General features: G+C 46.1%; 1 protein-coding gene and 1 pseudogene across 1 annotated transcript in view; one reads left to right on the top strand and one right to left on the bottom strand.

Moving 5' to 3' along the window:
• The window catches only part of LOC126187727 (discoidin domain-containing receptor 2-like), a 302696-nt gene that overhangs the window by 232588 nt on the left and 48923 nt on the right, over positions 1 to 21185 (top strand). Inside the window, exons 10-12 of the mRNA XM_049928973.1 lie at positions 549 to 612; positions 655 to 697; positions 9916 to 10068. Coding sequence (XP_049784930.1) covers positions 549 to 612; positions 655 to 697; positions 9916 to 10068 — 260 coding nt within the window. The remainder of the gene's footprint in view (positions 1 to 548; positions 613 to 654; positions 698 to 9915; positions 10069 to 21185) is intronic.
• Positions 2038 to 2155, bottom strand: LOC126189772 (5S ribosomal RNA; annotated as a pseudogene).

The following is a 21185-nucleotide window of genomic DNA, read 5'->3' as shown; positions in this document are numbered from 1 at the left end:
TCTTATGACCACACAATGTGAATACCGTTGTATTGCATAAAGTCACCTTGGACACGAAATTATTTGCATTACACAAAATTAGTTGAAATTAAGTTCAGTGTATATTGAAATGTATCATAATAAGTCGAAGACGGAAGTCGTAGTTATTCAAAATGAAGAAATTATAAACTACTAACTTACTTCGAATGGCCGGGCAGATACTGTTACAGAAAAGTAAGCGAAATAACTACTGCAGCCAGCCACGTTTTTTCGAAAGTGTCCATAACAAGCGATCTACAATCCAGTCAAAACCGTGACACCAACTTTCCTGTAGAGCTCGGTTCTTTACAAATGACGGTTAATGCGCGCTGAGATAAGGCAATGTGAATTTGCTTCGGTACTGGTCATCAGTTTCCGTGTCGTCCTAAACTGCAAGGTCACCTTTCGGCGGACCAAAATAAAAAGCGCGGAGGCGGCGGAGAAATGTGCTGAGTGTCTTAATGCGCTCATCCGCGCTCGCTGCCGCTTAATGAGTGACGGCGGGCTGCACCCGCCGCTTCTCGTTGCAGACTTCCCGAGCGCGAGCGTCAGCAGCTTCCAGGAGGAGGCGGCGCGCTTCGCGGGGGGCAACACGCCCCCGCCGCCCCCGCAGCCGGGCCGCGACTCGTCCGCCAGCGGCCAGCCGGAGAACTACTACGCCGCCACGGACATCGTCAAGGTGAGCGCCTTCCTCTCTAATCAGACTCTGCACTGGCTCCACCTACAGCGCGTTGCGGTACAGGCTTCCCCACTCACAACTTCACGACCTTAGTCCTAAACAACGGTAATAATAAAGAGGACGCAATCACGCAGTGGTGAGGGCAGAAACACTGTATGCAGCAGAAACACTGAAACTAGCAAGATTTGGAGATCATGGGTAACTGAGAAAAGTAAACAATACTGGAATCTAAAGTTAACTTAATAAATTAAGGTAAAAAAAAGAGAGCTCTCTTGATAAATGGCAAAGCTAACTGATGTAATAAGGAAACGAAGACCGCAATTTTAGGTACACTCATACAGCATGCACAGTAACAGATATTCTGAGCAGATGTTCATCATACTAACACCCAGACCCCAGATGTCAGACTTTCAGACTTGTACAAAACGTTGCATGTCGATAGAGAATCAACCAAAACTCCGGTTTACTTCGCACTGTGTGATGTCGTCCAGCAGAATGGACGCAAACACTAATTGAAAGTAACACCAAAATTACACAGCGCAGGAAAAGCACAAGTGTGAGTAACTAATACTTATAGCTTCTGTGGAGTAGTTGGTTGTGCGCTAGATCGTCGTGCCAAGGGTTCAAACCGCAACAATGACATTTTTTTCACTAAATTAAGCGAGAAAGTGTTATATGGGACTATTAATACTTTCGCACGTTTGATGCAGTTGTTTCTTTATTCTGCTGTTCTGATTGTTTACGTTTATTCTGCGAAACTACAAATGCAGTAGCTGCATCATCACGAGTGGCGTCCATTCTGTCGCACATGTCCGACAGCAACGCCACACCCATCAGCAGAGATGTACTCTATAGGTTTGATACTTTCAACTAACGAAGCGAAAACACACTGCCAAGAGGGCATTCCTACCAACTAACTAAACTAAGCTCGGTCCAGACAGGCCAGGAAGGGCCAACGGTACCTACCGGCCGCCGTGTCATCCTCAGCTCACAGGCGTCACTGGCTGCGGATATGGAGGGGCATGTGGTCAGCACACTGCTCTCCCAGCCGTATGTCAGTTTACGAGCCGGAGCCGCTACTTCTCAGTGAAGTTGAAAAATGGCTCTGAGCACTATGGGACTTAACTTGTGAGCTCAACAGTCCCCTAGAACTTAGAATTACTTAAACCTAACTAACCTAAGGACATCACACAGACCCATGCCCAAGGCTGGATTCGAACCTGCGGCTGCAGCGGTCTTGCGGTTCCAGGCTGTAGCGCCTAGAACCGCTCGCCCACCCCAGCCGGCTCTCAGTGAAGTAACTCCTCAGTTTGCCTCACAAGAGCTGAGTCCGTCCCGCTTGCCAGCAGCGCTCGGGTTACCGGATGGTCACCCATCCGACAGCCAGCCCAGCCCGACAGTGCTTAACTTCGGTGATCTGACGGGAACCGGTGTTACCACTGCGGCAAGGCCGTTGGCGGTCATTCCCACAAATCCCGAAAAGTCCTTTTACATGTCAGGAAAATGTTGTCCCATATAACACTTTCACACCTGAATACTTAAAACAAATTGTCATGAGGGAGGTTCGAACACGGCACCTTGGGTACGGCGACCTTACGCTTTATCAACTCACCCATGTGAGATCTACAAAACTATTACCCACAGATACACTTTCCTGTGCTCCATAATTTTGGTGTTACTTTTAGTTAACGTTTGCTCTTGTTCTATGGGACGACAGCACACAGCATGAACTAAATCCAGGTTCTGATTGATACTCTATCGACACACAACATTTGGTGCCAATCTGAGTGTCTGTCACCCGCAGGTGTGGGTGTAAGCAGCTACAAATCTAAACCCTCATGATTCACTGAAAGTGACGAACACACGATAAACACTGGAATAGGAACGGACGTAAACAAATAACAGCCACATTTTAGAAAAGCAACACAAAGTGGAGGATTTCCAGAGAGAAGCAGATCAGCAGGCGGAAGGAAGTAGTCAAAGGAAGGAAGGAAACGAAGTCTGGGGGCCGGCCGCTGTGGCCGAGCGGTTCTAGCCACTTCAGTCTGGAACCGCGCGACTGCTACGGTCGTAGGTTCGAATCCTGCCTCGGGCATGGATGTGTGTGATGTCCATAGGTTACTTAGGTTTAAGTAGTTCTAAGTTCTAGGGAACTAAAGACCTCAGATGTAAAGTCCTATAGTGCTCAGAGCCATTTGACCCATTTTGAAGTCTGGGGGCAAAGAAAATTATGAAGGTGTACTGAAAAGTAATGCTCAGAATGTTTCATGCAAAAACTCCTAAAGTTTTTTAATTTCTTCTTCACACCTACAAGCCTATTTCTCAACACGGTCACCCTGGCAACGGACACATTTCTCCCAGCGCAAGACTGGCTCGTTGCTGCCGTCACTGCAGGCTGTTTCATTTTCTTGACGTAGCCACAACCTGCCATCTCCTTGCACCACTTATCACCATAAAAGCAAAGTCCTCGAATGCGTTCTTCAAGGATTGGAAAGAAGAATCTCCATCACACACGTTGAGGTTAGCACCACCGTTTCCTTCGTTATGACCACGAACAGCGCAACGTTGCATAGTGCTACTGTCTGTACAATCATTACCATACACAGCTTTCAATCTTCAATTGATTTCAATTGGATCCAACGTTGTCTGCGGTTAGAAACTAGATTACAGCACGCAGTCTCTCTCCATCTTTTTCCAACCACAGGCATAATTACGTTACACGCAGCCATGTTACATACTACAATTCTGAGCCCTCTAGCACCAGAGGAGTGTAACTTGCGAAGTGGGAAAGTCGACGAAGTAATACACGTGACATGTAATACCTATACCGATACTGATAAGAGAATAAAAATATTCGGAGACAACACTTTTCAGCACTCCCACGTAAATAGAAAGAAGCACGTGCGAAGCTGATTCACTGTGCCCTCCAAAGAAGTCATTTTATTAATTAAATAGATACAACTCGTTGACAAGTAACCGAAGTTTCTCTCATGAAATATGCAGCTGTGCAAAAGCACATCGACAGACGGAAGAGGTGCAACGGAAACCACTCTCGTTTGAGAACTGCAGTGTTCGAATCCCCCACCTCAGTTTACACTTTGTTTGAAATTGTTTTCTCTCAGTTTTTGGAATAAGATCCTCATTGGCCAGGGCTATACGACCAAATTTTGCGGGAATGTGTGGCACATTACACTTTAGAGTGTCCGTGGACGGAACTGGCAGTCATTATTGGCCGAGTGGCTACTTACACACTTGAGTTGCAAAGGGAAAAGGAAGCTGCACTGCAATGTTTTGGTGCTCTTGTGCATATTTTTCTCGGTGAGTCATTTCGGTTGAGAAAAACAGTGAATGTTGGATACCTGCAAACTGCCTATGTATCATTTTAGTCTAGTAATTTCTCAGTATGGTAATATTACTTGTTAGCCTGTGGTTGCATGAATATCATCCGGTTCACTGGATTGGTGCATGAATAACACTTATACGTGACATTAAACACTCCAGAATGAGATTTTCACTCTGCAGCGGAGTGTGCGCTGATATGAAACTTCCTGGCAGATCAAAACTGTGTGCCTGACCGAGACTCGAACTTGGGACCTTTGCCTTTCGCGGGCAAATGCTCTACCAACTGAGCTACCGAAGCACTCACAGCTTTACTTCTGCCAGTACCTCGTCTCTTACCTTCCAAACTTTACAGAAGCTCTCCTGCGAACCTTGCAGAACTTACCTTAGATTTCCTTTCTTTCAGGAGTGCTAGTTCTGCAAGGTTCGCAGGAGAGCTTCTGTAAAGTTTGGAAGGTAGGAGACGAGGTACTGGCAGAAGTAAAGCTGTGAGTACCGGGCGTGAGTCGTGCTTCGGTAGCTCAGATGGTAGAGCACTTGCCCGCGAAAGGAAAAGGTTCCGAGTTCGAGTCTCGGTCGGGCACACAGTTTTGATCTGCCAGGAAGTTTCACATTAAACACTTCTCGGTTGACTAGATCTCACTGTCAGCGAAATTATTTCTGAAGAATTAGGTAAAGAAAGAGTATTGGTCCCGGCGGAGTCCTCCCTCGGGCATGGGTGTGTGAGTCTGTCCTTAGGATAATTTAGGTTAAGTAGCGTGTAAGCTTAGGGACTGATGACCTTAGCAGATAAGTCCTATAAGATTTCACACACATTCGAACATTTGAAAGAGTATTATGGAATACAATACATCCTTGGACTAGACACAGATGAGCGTCTTTGGTATGCTTCGTTGGAATCCTTAGCACAATTCCCTCCAGTCAGCAACTACAAATGTACCTAACTATTTAGCGGAATGTTCCACCACTGATGTCAATTACAAAGAAATTTAATTCATATTAAACAAAGCCTTAAGTTATTGAGCTTATCCAATCAAAAAGTAGTCAAAATTACAGTGAAATTCATAAAATACTCGTACCTGTACTTGACAAACTGAAATGTTCAGCCTCTTTAATGGAAGTCATGTTAATATCAATGAAATTTTGTTTTTATTCAGTTGGTGTATATAGAACAATAACTGATGTTCAGTGCCAACTTCATCTCCGGAGAAGTTTCGTCTGCACACTGCTTTTTAAAGTTGTGGTAGGGTAAATGTAAATGTCGTGTGACTGGGGCCTCCCGTCGGGTAGACCGTTCACCGGGTGCAAGTCTTTCGATTTGACGCCACTTCGGCGACTTGCACGTCGATGGGGATGAAACGATGATGAGTAGAACAACACAACTCCCAGTCGCTGAGCGGAGAAAATCCCTGATCCAGCCGGGAATCGAACCTGGGCCCTTAGTATTGATTGATGTTCGCGCCGTCCACTCAGCTACCAGGGTCGGACTGTGGTAGGGTGAGTCTTTCTTTCAGTTGTATGAGGTCGAAAACAGTACTATGGTAACATGCTTCTTTACGGAAGATACACAACGAAAAGAATTTCATCATATGAAAGTGGAGATCAGGAAAAAATCTCTTCATTGGCTTACAAAAGATTAAAGAACTTGGCGGCCTAAATTAAACGAGAATTCGCTTCTGTTGAAAATAATCCAGTGAAACACTTACCAAAAGAAAACCAAAGTTACAAATGTAGAGAACGCAAAGCATGATGTTTGGTGATCTTCGATCAAAGGTGTACGAAATAGTTGGAGCTATAGGCACTTCAGAAGCACTATACCACAATTTCCATGAAAGAATGACAGCACGAAACCTATATGCAATATGTGTTCCGCTTTGTTGAAAGCTGACCAAAAGCAAATGCGAATACTAATTTCGCAAAAAAATTTGACCGTTAATCAAAATCGAACACATGCTGTGTGCACATTTGCTACTGCGAATTTATCATGGATAGACCAATTCACGTGAAGAGGTAAACGGTTCTGAAACAGTGGGGTCTAGCCCACTCATCTTGTACAGTATCCTGCGTTCTCGGAATGCTATACAATTCAAGCAAGTAACATTAGTAGTTTTATTTCAGTAAAGCAGGTTGACAATACTTAACTTGAATGTACAAAGGTGTCGCAAGCGGGGTGCGACATGCAACATAAATCCGAGTCCTTGCTATACACAATGTTCAAACAAGCAATGCATATGGATCACTGCAGTCTGATATCGTAGCACTCACTGCCAGGCCGTGCTAATACTCCACTAACGTCCGATCAAGGCTGGCAGGAGCGAGGCTTATATTCACTTCGGCTAGAGGTCACCCCTGACGTGGTAATCGCGATATTGGCCGACGTCGTTACTCCGCCTTGTCTGTTCTTGCTTTCTTCTTCTTCGTTCCGGCGCTTGTGGTTACACCAGAGTAGAAAGTATTGGGTAAAAGCCATTGACTGTACATCAGAATAGGCGAGGTTGATTTATTCTACCAAACTGGTTGTGTCCAGCGTTTTAAGAAATGGAGAATGGATTCTTCGTACCCAGTACCTTTTAAATGGTGAATTAATGGCTGGCAAGTAGTGCTCAAGAGTTCTGGATCGAAGCATTGGAAAAAAAATGCAGCAGAAGGGGGAGTGGCGAAAAAAATTCTCATCAGAAAAATATGCTTACTGAAGAAACTGCTTTCATAATGGGAAAATGGAGAGTTATGAAATACGAATTGTTGCTACATAAAAGCTACCCTCCTGATCGGCACTGTGTGTCTTGAAACTGTTCTAAAGTACACAGCGAAGATGGTACGGTGACTGGACTTGCCTGTTGTGCATGCCTTTCAGAACTGCACCTCACAGAAGATGTTTTGGATAAAGTTCATTGATGCGAAAATGGACTATTTTGATAAATACGTTCGATTTTGATCGTAAAACATAGCATTTCTCTCTACGAGCCCACACTTTTCGTTCTAACCGTATACAGGATGTTTGACAATACGTATTACAGGTTTCTAGACGTTGTAAAGGACACTAGGCAGATAACGTTTCGAAACAGAGCTCATCTCCAGAAATGTAGCGTTTGTATATGAAATATGTTTGAAGAACAGATCTGTTTCAAACTTCCCGCTTCACGTTAGGATAGGTAATGGTACAGCAGCACAAGGCATACATCGCGAACATTTTCCGGATTGCCTCAGTCCATGACGTACCATTTTCGTGTAGCTGTAACAATGGCTGCGAGAAATTGGTCCGTTCGCAGCCCGGAGCGTTGGCCCTGGCGCTCCACGGGCGAGAACCAGGCGCTGTGGATCGTGCGGGTGTGAAAGCAGACCAGCACACTGCGCAGCATCACCTCACGGATCACGCGGGTCACAGCTCGCTGTCCCCACAGTGTGCGTACCGTGAAGGGGGAGGTTTGGACTGTGATCCAACCTCCAAACTTATTTTACGTCCAAATGGTACATTTCCAGATCAGGTTCCACTGTCGATATTTTGTGTACTAAGTGGCCTCTACAACTCTAGAAGCCTATAATGGGAATTGTGGAAGACACTGTGTACTAGGCCACAACACGTGTCTTGTCAGTGAGCGTGATTCATGTTCCTGTTCTGACATTCATACGTAAAACAATGACGGTCAATATGCGGAATTATTTACCAGAAAGTGAAATAACTTAATTGTATATTTTCCAGTTTGCACTACTTTCATTTCACTATTCTCGGTAGTTGTTAGTTGGCAAGTGGATTGTGTTTCTGCAATGGAAGTAGTGCATTTTTGACGTACTTGTAGTGCCGCCGTCGTAGTCAAAGTTTTCACAATCGTAGTGAGAAGAAAGTTACGTTTTATTCATTTATTTTTTTAACGGCTGCAGTCCTGATACGCAGTGTAATCCTCGTGCCGTAGTACCTTTAACACGGCTCTAGAGGAACCAAAATGGATTGATGCAGTTGAGATAGTCTACAGTACCCTGTTTCAGCTCTTCTAGCGACATGCTGCTGTACTGTGTTGCGGGGATTCCAATTCGTATGAGACGTTTACCTGACTAACAAACGAACAAGTGAATATTACGTAACTTTGTTTTTAAGATGGTGATTAAGATTTCGTGAGTAACCCCAGTGTCTCATCAGCTCAAACCACAAGAATGGGCACTGTTGAATATTAGACTTCAGGTGACACTTTCCCCCTGTTTTTGAGTATACAAACGGCCCACTCAATTTTGGTTTGATATGGCCTACCCCGAATCCCTCACCTGTGCTAACTATTCATCTCACACAGTAGCAAATGCAATCCACGTCCTCAACCATATCCCGGATGGATCCCAATCTCTGTCTCTCTCTACAGCAGCTTTTACACTCCTCTCGTACCACAGGAGTTACTCCGTGATGTCTCAACAGATGTCGTTCCATCCTATCCCCTCTTCTTGTCACATGTTTCGTAAATTCCTTTCCTCCATGAGTCTACAGAAAATCTCCTCATTCTTTACGTTATCAGTCCACCTAATTTTCAACATTTTATATAGCACTGCATCTCAAAAAGCTTCTGTTCTCTTCTTTTCCGTTTTTCCCATAGCCCACGTTTCAGTAGCATTCAATACAGTGGTCCAGACGTACATTCCCAGAAATTTCTTTCTCAAATTAAGGACTTTGTTTGGTACTAGTAGATTCCTCTTCGCCAGGAATGACCTTTTTCCCAGTGCTAGTCTGCATTCGATGTTCTCCTTGCTGCATCCGTCATTGACTATTTTGCTGCCTAGGTAGTAGAATTCATTACCTTCATCTGTTTCAAGACACTTAACCGTGATGGCAAGTTTCTCGCTGTTCTGATTTCTGCCACTTCTCATTACTTTCGTCTTTCTTCGATTTACTCTCAGTCCATATTCTGTACTCATTAGAGTGTTCATTCAGCACATCATGTAATTTTTCTTCACTTTCACTCAGCATAGCAATGTCATCAGAGAATTGTATCATCGATATCCTTTCACCTTTAATTTTAATACCACTCCTGGAACTAAATTTTACTTCCACCATTGCTTCTTCTGTGTACATATTGAATGGTAGGGGCAAAAGACTACATTCCTGTCTTATACCCTTTTGAATCCAAGCATTTCACTGTCTGTTGTCCACTCTTATTATTCCCTCATGGCTCTTGAACATATTGTACATTGCCCCTCTCTCCCTATAGCTTACCCCTTACCCCTATTTTCCTCAGAACTTCGAACATCTTTGCACCATCTTACATTGTCGAACGTTTTCTCTGATCGACAGATCCTATAAACGTGCCTTGATTTTTCTTTAGCCTTGGTTCCATTATCAACCACAATGTCAGAATTGCCTCTCAGGTGTCAAAACGGTTCAAATGGCTCTGAGCGATATGGGACTTAACTAGTGTGGTCATGAGTCCCCTAGAACTTAGAACTATTTAAACCTAACTAACCTAAGGACATCACACACATGCATGCCTGAGGCAGGATTCGAACCTACGACTGTAGCGGTTGCGCGGTTCCAGACTGTAGCGCCTAGAACAGCTCGGACACTCCGGCTGGCTCTCAGGGGTCTTTACCCTTCCTAAAGCCAAACTGATCGTCATCTAACAGATCCTGAGTTTTCTTTTCCATTCTGCTGTATATTGTCAGCAATTTGGATGGATGAGCTGTTAAGCCGATTGTGCGATAATTCTCGCATGTGTCATCTTTCGAAATTTTCGAAATTGTTTCGATGACGCTTCTGTAGAAGTCTGATGGTACATCGCCAATGTCATAGATTCTACACACCAATGTGAGTAACTTTTTGTCGGCACTTCCCCCGCAATGCGCTGAGCGCCGGGCGAACCCTCCGCGACGTGCAGTGATCGTGCCGTGCTGTCTGGTTGCAGAGCGGCCGCTGCGAGCAGCACCTGCGGCCGGGCTGCTTCACGACGCTGCGGCTGCCGGGGGCCGAGCCGGCCGCGGACGGCCTCCACCTGCTGGAGTACCCCAGGCACCGCCTGCGGCTTGTCGAGAAGGTCGGCGAGGGCAGCTTCGGCATGGTGAGTACGGCCGCTTCACATTCCCCTGTCTCCTCTAACCTTTATTCTGCGTGAAACGTGCGCGTGTCAGCAGAAGGAAGAGCGTCTGTGCTGTGACTGTGAGTGGGGAACAATGAATGTCAGCAGGCGAGAGTGGACAACAAGCCTGTTCCACAGAAAAGCCGACACTGAATAGTGCTATACGACAGTGAATGATCTAGAGCAACCACAGACGTCTTTTTAGCATTGGATGACACCGAGGCTGTTGTGCCGTCAAGCAGAATCTCTTCGCTACTCCAGTTCCAGAGTGGGGTTAAAATCCTGATGGTGGCGAAACGAATAGTGTGGCCTCCTGGTATCAGTGGTAGCGAAGTCCTAGATGAGACTGCTAGGGTATAGCGTCATTGGCGTGGTGCCGACGTGCAGATATTTGACGTGGGGATGCCAGCTATTGCTATGTCACCGGAGAGGCAGCTATTTGCACAGGCCGCACCTGTGCTGTCCAACTCGAAAGCAATGTGCCTGCCCTAACAGCGGCATTGCTATGTTACCAGAGAGGCAACTACTTGCACTGGCCGAGCCTGTGCTGTCCAACTCGACAACAATGTACTGCACTAAGAATGGCGTTGCTATATTACCGCAGAGGTAGTTACTTGCACAGGCTGCACCTGCACTGTCTAACTCAACAACAATGTACCTGCGCTAAGAAATGCGTTGCTGTGTAACCGCAGAGGCAGCTACTTGCAAGGACCGCCCCTGCGCTGTCCAACAGCACTGCGACTGCACCAACAATAGCTGGCTGTGGACTGTCTGATATGTGATCTGCAGTAGCGTGACCACACTTTAGACATGGGAAACTGCAGGGTGTGGTCTGTAGAAAGCAAGCAACCGTCTGTGGGGTTATGACTCCCCGCGACTTAGATATTACGGATTTCTAATTACTTCGAGACACTTCCAGATAAAGCTACCCCAAATGACGTTATTGCCGAGGGTGAGACAGTGCGTCTCGCGGTGGCAGTAGTTGTCGCAGGTACCTTCTCTACCCACACGTTGCAGAGTTGTAATTGGTACTCACTTCACACGGTGGTGTTTCTGTTGCACACTGACTCATCAGCAGACTTTCGTGTATCTTCACGTACCAAGGTTTCTGTTTGTTCTCGTCCGAGCCAACGAAAGGCCAGGATGGCCACATTTCGTTGCAAGATGATGGACTGCCTGGTAAGGCATTGTCACATGTGTCGGTGTCTCACAACATGTAAACCGCATGTCTGTGATTAGAAGACGTTGCTCACAATATGAAGTCTTCAAGAGGATTACTCCTGTCCCAATATAGGTGAAATTAGCTATGCAGTTGGCAGCTTGTCTCTGTGTGTACACCTTCCTTGAAAAGTTTCTCTTTGGTCTTTAGATCATTTAACGAAGATTCTGTTGTTCTGAGGTCAGTTACTGCCAATTAAACGGGCTCATTACCAAATTCTTAATAAAAGTGGTTTGCTGGTTCTTCCTCTCATCCATTATAGCGTCTCAGTTTTACAAGTCTGACTGTAAGAGTGCTCTTCTGGTTGAAAGAGAGGCACAGGCTGAAAGCTGGCACTAGGACGTAGCCAATATGTCACCGAGGAACAAAGTACTGCACTTAAGTATCACTATCGAAATCGGAACCAGGATAATGATGTAAGGAATATTCTTCGGGAAAATCGTGGTGCCCCATCTTGCTTACCAAATACCAGTAATGTTTCTTCTACATCCAGAATTCGAACCAGCTAGTTGCTGGTCGAGCAGCATAGCACAGTATCACACATACACTCCTGGAAATTGAAATAAGAACACCGTGAATTCATTGTCCAGGAAGGGGATACTTTAATGACACATTCCTGCGGTCAGATACATCACATGATCACACTGACAGAACCACAGGCACATAGACACAGGCAACAGAGCATGCACAATGTCGGCACTAGTACAGTGTATATCCACCTTTCGCAGCAATGCAGGCTGCTATTCTCCCATGGAGACGATCGTAGAGATGCTGGATGTAGTCCTGTGGAACGGCTTGCCATGCCATTTCCACCTGGCGCCTCAGTTGGACCAGCGTTCGTGCTGGACGTGCAGACCGCGTAAGATGACGCTTCATCCAGTCCCAAACATGCTCAATGGGGGACAGATCCGGAGATCTTGCTGGCCAGGGTAGTTGACTTACACCTTCTAGAGCACGTTGGGTGGCACGGGATACATGCGGACGTGCATTGTCCTGTTGGAACAGCAAGTTTCCTTGCTGGTCTACGAATGGTAGAACTATGGGTTCGATGACGGTTTGGATGTACCGTGCACTATTCAGTGTCCCCTCGACGATCACCAGTGGTGTACGGCCAGTGTAGGAGATCGCTCCCCACACCATGATGCCGGGTGTTGGCCCTGTGTGCCTCGGTCGTATGCAGTCCTGATTGTGGCGCTCACCTGCACGGCGCCAAACACGCATACGACCATCATTGGCACCAAGGCAGAAGCGACTCTCATCGCTGAAGACGACACATCTCCATTCGTCCCTCCATTCACGCCTGTCGCGACACCACTGGAGGCGGGCTGCACGATGTTGGGGCGTGAGCGGAAGACGGCCTAACGGTGTGCGGGACCGTAGCCCAGCTTCATGGAGACGGTTGCGAATGGTCCTCGCCGATACCCCAGGAGCAACAGTGTCCCTAATTTGCTGGGAAGTGGCGGTGCGGTCCCCTACGGCAGTGCATAGGATCCTACGGTCTTGGCGTGCATCCGTGCGTCGCTGCGGTCCGGACCCAGGTCGACGGGCACGTGCACCTTCCGCCGACCACTGGCGACAACATCGATGTACTGTGGAGACCTCACGCCCCACGTGTTGAGCAATTCGGCGGTACGTCCACCCGGCCTCCCGCATGCCCACTATACACCCTCGCTCAAAGTCCGTCAACTGCACATACGGTTCACGTCCACGCTGTAGCGGCATGCTACCAGTGTTAAAGACTGCGATGGAGCTCCGTATGCCACGGCAAACTGGCTGACACTGACGGCGGCGGTGCACAAATGCTGCGCAGCTAGCGCCATTCGACGGCCAACACCGCGGTTCCTGGTGTGTCCGCTGTGCCGTGCGTGTGATCATTGCTTGTACAGCCCTCTCGCAGTGTCCGGAGCAAGTATGGTGGGTCTGACACACCGGTGTCAATGTGTTCTTTTTTCCATTTCCAGGAGTGTAGTTTCTCAGTGGCTATAGTTAATCCAGTTATTCTCTGGAACTGGATGGAACAGGAGAAACGCACACGTACTTCATTTCTCCCATTTAATTTCATCTTTGCTGTACAAGTACTCCCCCCCCCCCCGCACCTTTATCCGAAGCAGTATTGTATGTCGTTCACTCACGAAATCTCATTGCTACAACGAGAGCTGAGTGGTGTCATTCCTGACTGCTTTCCTACTATTAGGCACGGTTTCTACTCAGAATGGAAGATCCTGCTCTTTGACAGAGCTGTCGCATGAGCCACATTATAACAGATATAATTTTATGTTCTGCAAATTATTTGAGTACCTGTCTGCAACTGTAATTGGCGAGTAGGCGAGTTAAAAACCGATTAAAAATTATCTACGATGGTGCGTCAAAAGAAAATCTTAAATTTGTAATAACAAATCGAAATTTCGCGCCGTTATCCTGGCAGTAGGTAAGCGTCCTTCAAACAGCGTGCAGAATGGCCTGTAGGTGACAGCATAGTGCAGATGCACACATACCGTCGCAGTATCAGTATAAAGATGGGCGCCCCACTTGCGACTTGCACCAGGGAAGAACAGCGTTTCTGTTATTCGGTTTTTGCGTAGTGAAGGTGTGAAACCTATTTAAATTCATCGATGAATGAAGATTCAGTACGGTGATGCATGTTTGTCACAGCAGCAAGTCTACGAATGGAGGAGGAAGTTCGCAAATGGTATGACTTCAGTGGAAGATGCTCTTCGTCCAGGTCAGGCACAACTAGTTGTGACTCCACAGAACATTGCAGCAGTTGGAGCCATAGTGAAGGAAAACCGCCGAGTGGCAATGAATGACATTGCAGCATGTTTACAGATTAATCATGGGTCAACACACCACATTGTGCATGATATGCTCCAGTTTCACAAAGTATCTGCAAGATGGTTGCCATAGCAGCTGAATCTTGAAATGAGAGAACGACATGTTGATGCTTCTGAAGAACTTCTTCGGCGCTTTGAACGAGAAGGTGATGTCTTCCTTGCAAGAATCGTTAATGGGGACGAAACCTGGGTTCACTTCCATCAACCGGAAACGAAGAGAGCGAGCAGGGAATGGCGCCATTCCTCATCACCAAAACCAAAGAAGTTTCGAACAGAACCATCAGAAGGGAAGGTTATGCTGACTCTGTTTTGGGACGAAAAAGGCGTCATTTTGGAGCATTACATGCCTAGAGGTATCACTCTTACCAGTGCATCATACACAGATCTCCTAAAAAATCTTCTGCGGCCTGCGATAAAATCAAAGCGACGTGGATTGCTGTCAGCAGGTGTCCTTTTGCAACATGACAATACAAGGCCCCACACAGCCCGTACAACAGTTGCAACAATCACAGACCTCCAATTTGAGTGTCTTTCTCATCCACCATACTCACCAAACCTTGCCCCAAGTGATTTCCATATGTTTGGACCACTCAAAGACGCAATGGGACGAAAGAAGTTCCGTTCTGATGATGAGGTACGCCACGCAGTGCATGAGTGATTGCGCGGACCACCCAAAGAATTTTTTTCTAAAGGAATTTATGCACTTTGTAAGCGCTGAAGGACTTACATTGAGCATGGAGGAGATTATGTTGAAAAGTGATCCAGCTTTGTATCACTTCTGCACTATAAATAGTATTTTAAAAAATATATAAAATTTTCATTTGACTCACCCTCGTACATTATACAAAACAAACTACAGCAAAACATTTTAGTCTGTCATTTTCCGTTTTTTATTTAGTTATTACTCAATTGTAAACACTGCTGGGCCAAAACATCATGACCACTGTCTCCCGCATGACTGAATGCTGCCTGATCACGATGTGAGCATGTGATGCGAAAAGGAAACAATAGAAGCGGAGTGGAGACGAATGACGTATCTTGCTAGCGACGGTATGGACCAAAAATGGCTAAATCGGCTGACTAAATAACTATTGTATGAATCCCTCGTGTCTGTTCTTTCGGAGATGTCCGAAAAAATGGACACCACCCATTCATGTAATTGATTTGCCTCGATGGGCAATGAATCCTAAACCTTCGGTGGGGATGCACATTTTCGTTCGATCTCCAGCGGGAATCTAAAATTAGCGAGCGTGGAGAACACGGACGGCGACTGCGTACAGGTGCCACAGTGATTAACGCGTTTGCCTAACAAGCAGGAAATCGTGGGTTCGAGTCTCGGTCCGAAACACATTTTCACTCGTCGCCGTTGATTCGGCATAAATTCCCGATGCAGCTAATAGAATTAGTACCGTCCCTTTCGTTTTCTTTCTCCCCCGTCCCACCTTAAGTTTACATAATGAGCCACTATGATGTTGCCTACCGACTGGGAACGGGCGGCTGTTCTCGTGATGGAGTTGCAAGAGAGTGTGGAAACTGTGTGAAGACACGAGTTGGTGACAAGGTACTACTAGACGTCCACTCCACGCCTCATCACGTAACGTCTAAGTCGGAGACTTGTCCTCTCAGTAAAATGGAGTAGGTGGTGATCTTCAAATGGTTCAAATGGCTCTGAGCACTATGGGACTCAACTGCTGTGGTCATAAGTCCCCTAGAACTTAGAACTACTTAAACCTAACTAACCTAAGGACAGCACACAACACCCAGCCATCACGAGGCAGAGAAAATCCCTGACCCCGCCGGGAATCGAACCCGGGAACCCGGGTGTGGGAGGGCGGTGATCTGTGCAGGTCTGACGGCAGAGTACAATGCCGTTGAAGAAACATGTGTTCCTGAGCACATCTTCCAGCACACACTGTTGTACATGGGGCGCCACACTAGATCCGCACTTGTTCCTAAGTTGACATAACGACATTGTCTTTTATAAGTGCAGTGGATACGAGATCTTCGCGAGGGAGTGTGGGTAAATGGAAATGTGTCGCCTGGTCGGATTAGTCATGTTTCATGTTCACCAGGTCGATGCTCATGTCTGCACGCACCGTCATCCAAGTAAATATGTGGCATCGTTCAAAAATGGTTCAAATGGCTCTAAACGCTATGGGGCTTAACATCAGAAGTCATCAGTCCCCTAACTAACCTAAGGACATAACACACATCCATGCCAGCGGCAGGATTCGAACCTGCAACCGAAGCAGCAGCGCGGTTCCGGACTGAAGCGCCTAGGACCGCTCGGCCACAGCGGGCGGCAGGTGGCATCGTGCCACGCCGACCCAGGAGGGCAGAATTGTGCTATGGCGCACATTCATCTGGGTTCTCATTAGGCCAATGATGGTATTTATTTATTTATATACACGTCTAATTCTGTAGGACCAAATTGAGGAGCAAATCTCCAAGGTCATGGAAATTACGACATAAAAGTAATAACAGATAAAATAAAATGTTTATGAATACAAAAAAAAAGGCAAAGCATAGATTTAAGTAAACGTAGTCAACAATATAACAGCGGAATCAGCTTAATTTTTCGAGGAACTCCTCAACAGAATAGAAGGAATGACCTATGAGAAAACTGTGCAGTATCGATTTGAAAGCGCGTGGATTACTGCATTGAAGGCATCGTCATTGCTGCGGACTACGTGAATTTTATTTGCTGATCACCTGCATCCCTTCATTTCTGACGTCTTGCGTGACAGCAGCGGGATATTCCTGCAGCATAACTGACTTTATTACAGGGCCAGAATCTGCCGTAGTGGTCTGAGGATCACGACAGTGATCGAACTAGCCTGACCGAAAGTGATGGAACCGATCTGGGCCCCTTTCGTGAACCAGGTCCACGCCCACAAGCCACCTGCCAGTAATGTATGACCGGTGTGTAGACGCCTTGACGGCATGTTTTTCGGACAAAGTCTCGCCGCATATGCAAATCAGTAATGAAAGTACGATTTAATCTAAATAAATAATTTACGACGCTACATCGACATCATACTGTGCGAGCCACGTTAGGTGTGTGGCGGAGGTTACTTCTGGTACCACTAACTCACCGCCCCTACCACATTCCACTCGCTAATGGCGCATGCGAACAGTGATTGTCGGTTAGCTTCTTTATTGGCTCTAATTCAGCTAATTTTATGTGTGTGGGAGGAAGAAATGTCTCGAAATTTCAACGGTAAACCTTTCAGTGAGGCACAACGCCTCCCTTTAACATTTGTCAATGGTGTTCGTTGAGCACCTCGATAACGCTCTCGCTAAACGATCCCGTGACGAAACGCACCGCTCTTCGTAGGATCTTCTCTACCTCTTCTATCAATCATCCCTGACAAGTATACAATATTGATGAACAATATTCAAGAATCGGTCGAACGAGTGCCTTAGAAGCCAGTTCGTGGATGAGGTACATTTCCTTGAGATTGCTCCTGTTGATATCGGTTTGGTATCTCCTTTTCCTACTGTTGGTACTATATGGTCATCCCATTAACAGTCGCTGCAGTTGCTTACTCGTCGATATTTTACAATACGTACTGCTTCGATTAGTTTGTCATTGTAGTGTGGTTGTGCAGCAATGGCTTTCTTTTCCTGCTTGTGCGTAATATGTTACGTTTATTTACATTAGAGTCAAATGTCAGAGCCTGCTGTATTCAGCAATTACCTGTAAGTCCTTCTCGAGGTCGTTACTGTCTTTTGACGTTGCAAATTTCTTACAGACAACCACATCATCTGAGAACATAGAGAGCGCCCAGCTCTTTCTACTAGTTCATTTACATATATTATGAAAAATAACTGGCCCACCAGGCGTCCTTGGGATACTTCGATTTTGTTCCGTTAAGAGCGACGTTTTGAGGTCACATCTGCAAGAAAGTCTTAAATCCAGTCGCAAATCCGGTCCAATACTCCATAAACTCGTACTTGTTTCATGAACTAGCAGTGTGGGGTAGAGTCGAATGCCTTACTGAAGTCAAGGAACACGGCATCAATCTGAGCACCATTGCCTACAGCGCTATGGATCTCATTCAGGAACAAAGTGAGCTCAGTTTCGCAAGATCTTTCTTTGTGGAATCCGTGTTGATATTTATAGGCGAGATTTTCGTATCCTAAAAACGTCATAATTTTTGAACATAAAATATATTCCGTAAGTCTACGACAGATTGACGTCAACGATATAGGTCTATAACTGTGTGCATCTTCCCTACGGCCCTTCTTGAAAACGGGAGTTCTTGCGTTTTCTCTTCCAGTCGCTAGCTACCTTTTATTGCTTCAGCAATCTGCGATAAACTCCTGCTGCAGTTGATATATCACGATACTAGTAATTGTCGGTAGATATCTGAAGCAGTCTTGCTGTTCTCTTAATTTCATTTCAGATTTGCGTGCGATGTAGCGTTGGGAAATGTAGGGGAATTGAGAAGGTACATGCACTGGCCGAAGCCCACTAAAAGACTCGCACTCCAGGGAGAGGTTCTCGGAAAGGCCGCCAGGGATGGTGCGATGGATCACTGTTCCACTGGACAGTGGATATCACTGTGCAGGAGTGCCGCAGAAAGACGGGCCATTGTGTAGAGAAGCAAAAAGGTTCTCCCGCAGAGAAACGCATGGCGAAAACGTTGTACAGTGATAATTCGCGTGTTTTAGTTGGAACGCTCCTTTGTACGGGAAATGGCAATAGCTGGCCGTTTCCGCAGAAAACCGCAGAAAACTAAAGATAAACGTCTCATGGATGGGGAACAATTGGTCCTGTGCCTTTGAAATTGTGGGAGACCACCAAATGCTCTCACTTTGCACAAAACAATGTTCATTTGCCATGAAACCTGCCGCTAATGGCTAACATAAACAAACTCCAAGTTAGAAAATGAACATCATTGGCCGAAAAGAGAGACACATAGAGTGTGACGTAAGTCATTTTGGTATAGTACGGTTGGACACAAGCCACTGGTTAACCAGTCAGGGAAGAGGAAACGAATTTTTGGCACGAGCAGCTTAATTGATCGGCAATCGGAAGCCGTCAAAGTCGATCCAGTCAAATACTGAGAGATGGAAAATGCGGAAATGTGAGGTTTCCTCGTACTTCACATTCGATTGGAAGTCGGATGGGAAAGTAGACCACTTCAACTCGCATCAAGGTCAAGAGATGGAGCCTGGAGGCTGGCGCCGAGCCTCCTGATCCGACGCACTGGTGAGCCACAAACATTTCGGCTAGTCTGGACTCGCCACTGGCTAGGGTCGTTCGTTCCACCAGTGATCGATTCTGCAGCCACTTGGACCATCACCTGAAATACTGCAGTGACACTCATGCTGCAGCTGCGGACGAGGTATAGGGGAATTCGAATAAGTTTTTCGTTATCCAATTACTTCAAGATTCCCTCTGAAGACTTGTTTCTTGTCAGTAATGAAGAGTTTGCTTTCAACTCCTCCCACAGGTGTGACGCTTATCCTTTCTGTAATATGAGTTACGTCCATTAAAACTTACGACAATCAGCTGGCATTCTGGAATGGCAAGCAAATTTCTTGCGAGAATATTAGTTTTCCCCCCTGACTCCTATGTGAGATATGCCAACTTTATTAAAGTTGCCACAACTTACCATTCAGTTGTTTATTTGTCAATTATTGTATTATGTTAATGTTTCCGCAGGTCACCTCTATTTAATATTCATTTTATTGTAATAAATCAAGGTCATTATAACTCATGTCTCGTTTAATATTCGTAAGTTTTGGAGGGAACATCTGCATATTTTTTTATCCAGGCCTACCAGAATTCAGTGTATTAACCTGGAACGTCAGTCCAGGGCAACACACCTGCTGCCAAAAAGCTCCGGAATCCTACCAAGGACTTTTCGAATTCGTGCCACTCATAATCGCTGCTTAATTACGTTCTAAATGTGGGGCCAGTGGTCATAATGTTTTGGCTGATCAGTGTACAGTTACTGTAAAATACGTTTTCTTCCTGTGCAGTCTCCTTTCCTGAACTGTCTTTCTTGTCTTGGAAATTTTGTGGAACGTATTTGAACTTAACTGAGTGGTTCTCAGTTTCAGTACAGGCGCTAAAGGCCTCACGGACAACCGATTGCAGCTGCCATAGTTATCATGTTTATTTGCAACATGTGGTTGACTGTGATGGGTACTTGTGTCGTGTCACTCTGTCTTTGTGTTGTTGTGGATGATCACGGAAATTAGTGCAAGAGGTCGAACTGGCCATCGCACAACTGTCTCTTGAGTGTGTCAAGGAGAAGCATGACAAGGACCGACTGCAGAGGACAATGTCATATGCGCTATTTCTATGACAGACTGTGAAACTGAAAATTCCTGACAGATAAAAACTGGGTGCCGAACCGTCACTCGAATGCAGGATCTTTGCATTTCGCGAGCAAGAGCTCTACCAACTGAGCTACCCAGGCACGATTCACGACCCGTCCTCACAACTTTACTTCCGCCAGTACCTCGTCTCCTACCTTCCAAACTTCACAGTAGTGGAGGAAGTAAAGCTGTGAGAGCGGGTCGCGAAAGACAGAGGTTCCGAGTTCTCGTCTCGGTCCGGCACATAGTTTTAATCCGCCAGAGAGATTCATATCAGCGCGCACCCAGCTATGGAGTGCAAATTTCATTCTAGGGGGTCACATCGTTTCTGATCAAGCCCTTAACATTAACGCGCACCAGGGTTACCTCAATGAAACTAACTTCGCCGGCAATTCAATAGTGAATGATCTGTTGCCTGGGCAGATGGACTGGCGTATCAGATGACAGTGACTTTAAGTACCAACTAAGTTCTTGCGCAGTCGAATGTGGCTATTTCCATAAATAATAATTGTGCTCGTATGGATGCGGGTGAACCGGCCTCCATAACCGAAATCGCTTGAAGCACGTCTGTGTGGTTCCCCTCGACACGGAGGAAAGCCGGTTTGAATCCTGGTGGTGGATGAAATTGCCACTGCAAGTATTTGACCGCCAAGGAGAGGAGATGTGTCGGTGTTAAGTTTCTGATCACCAGTCTTTGTGGCAGTGTCCTGGTT

This window comes from Schistocerca cancellata, chromosome 5 (assembly GCF_023864275.1).
Source record: "Schistocerca cancellata isolate TAMUIC-IGC-003103 chromosome 5, iqSchCanc2.1, whole genome shotgun sequence".
In the NCBI taxonomy this organism is placed as follows: domain Eukaryota; kingdom Metazoa; phylum Arthropoda; class Insecta; order Orthoptera; family Acrididae; genus Schistocerca; species Schistocerca cancellata.
The sequence above is the reverse complement of the archived record's forward strand: the minus strand, read 5'-3'. Positions and strand labels throughout refer to the sequence as shown.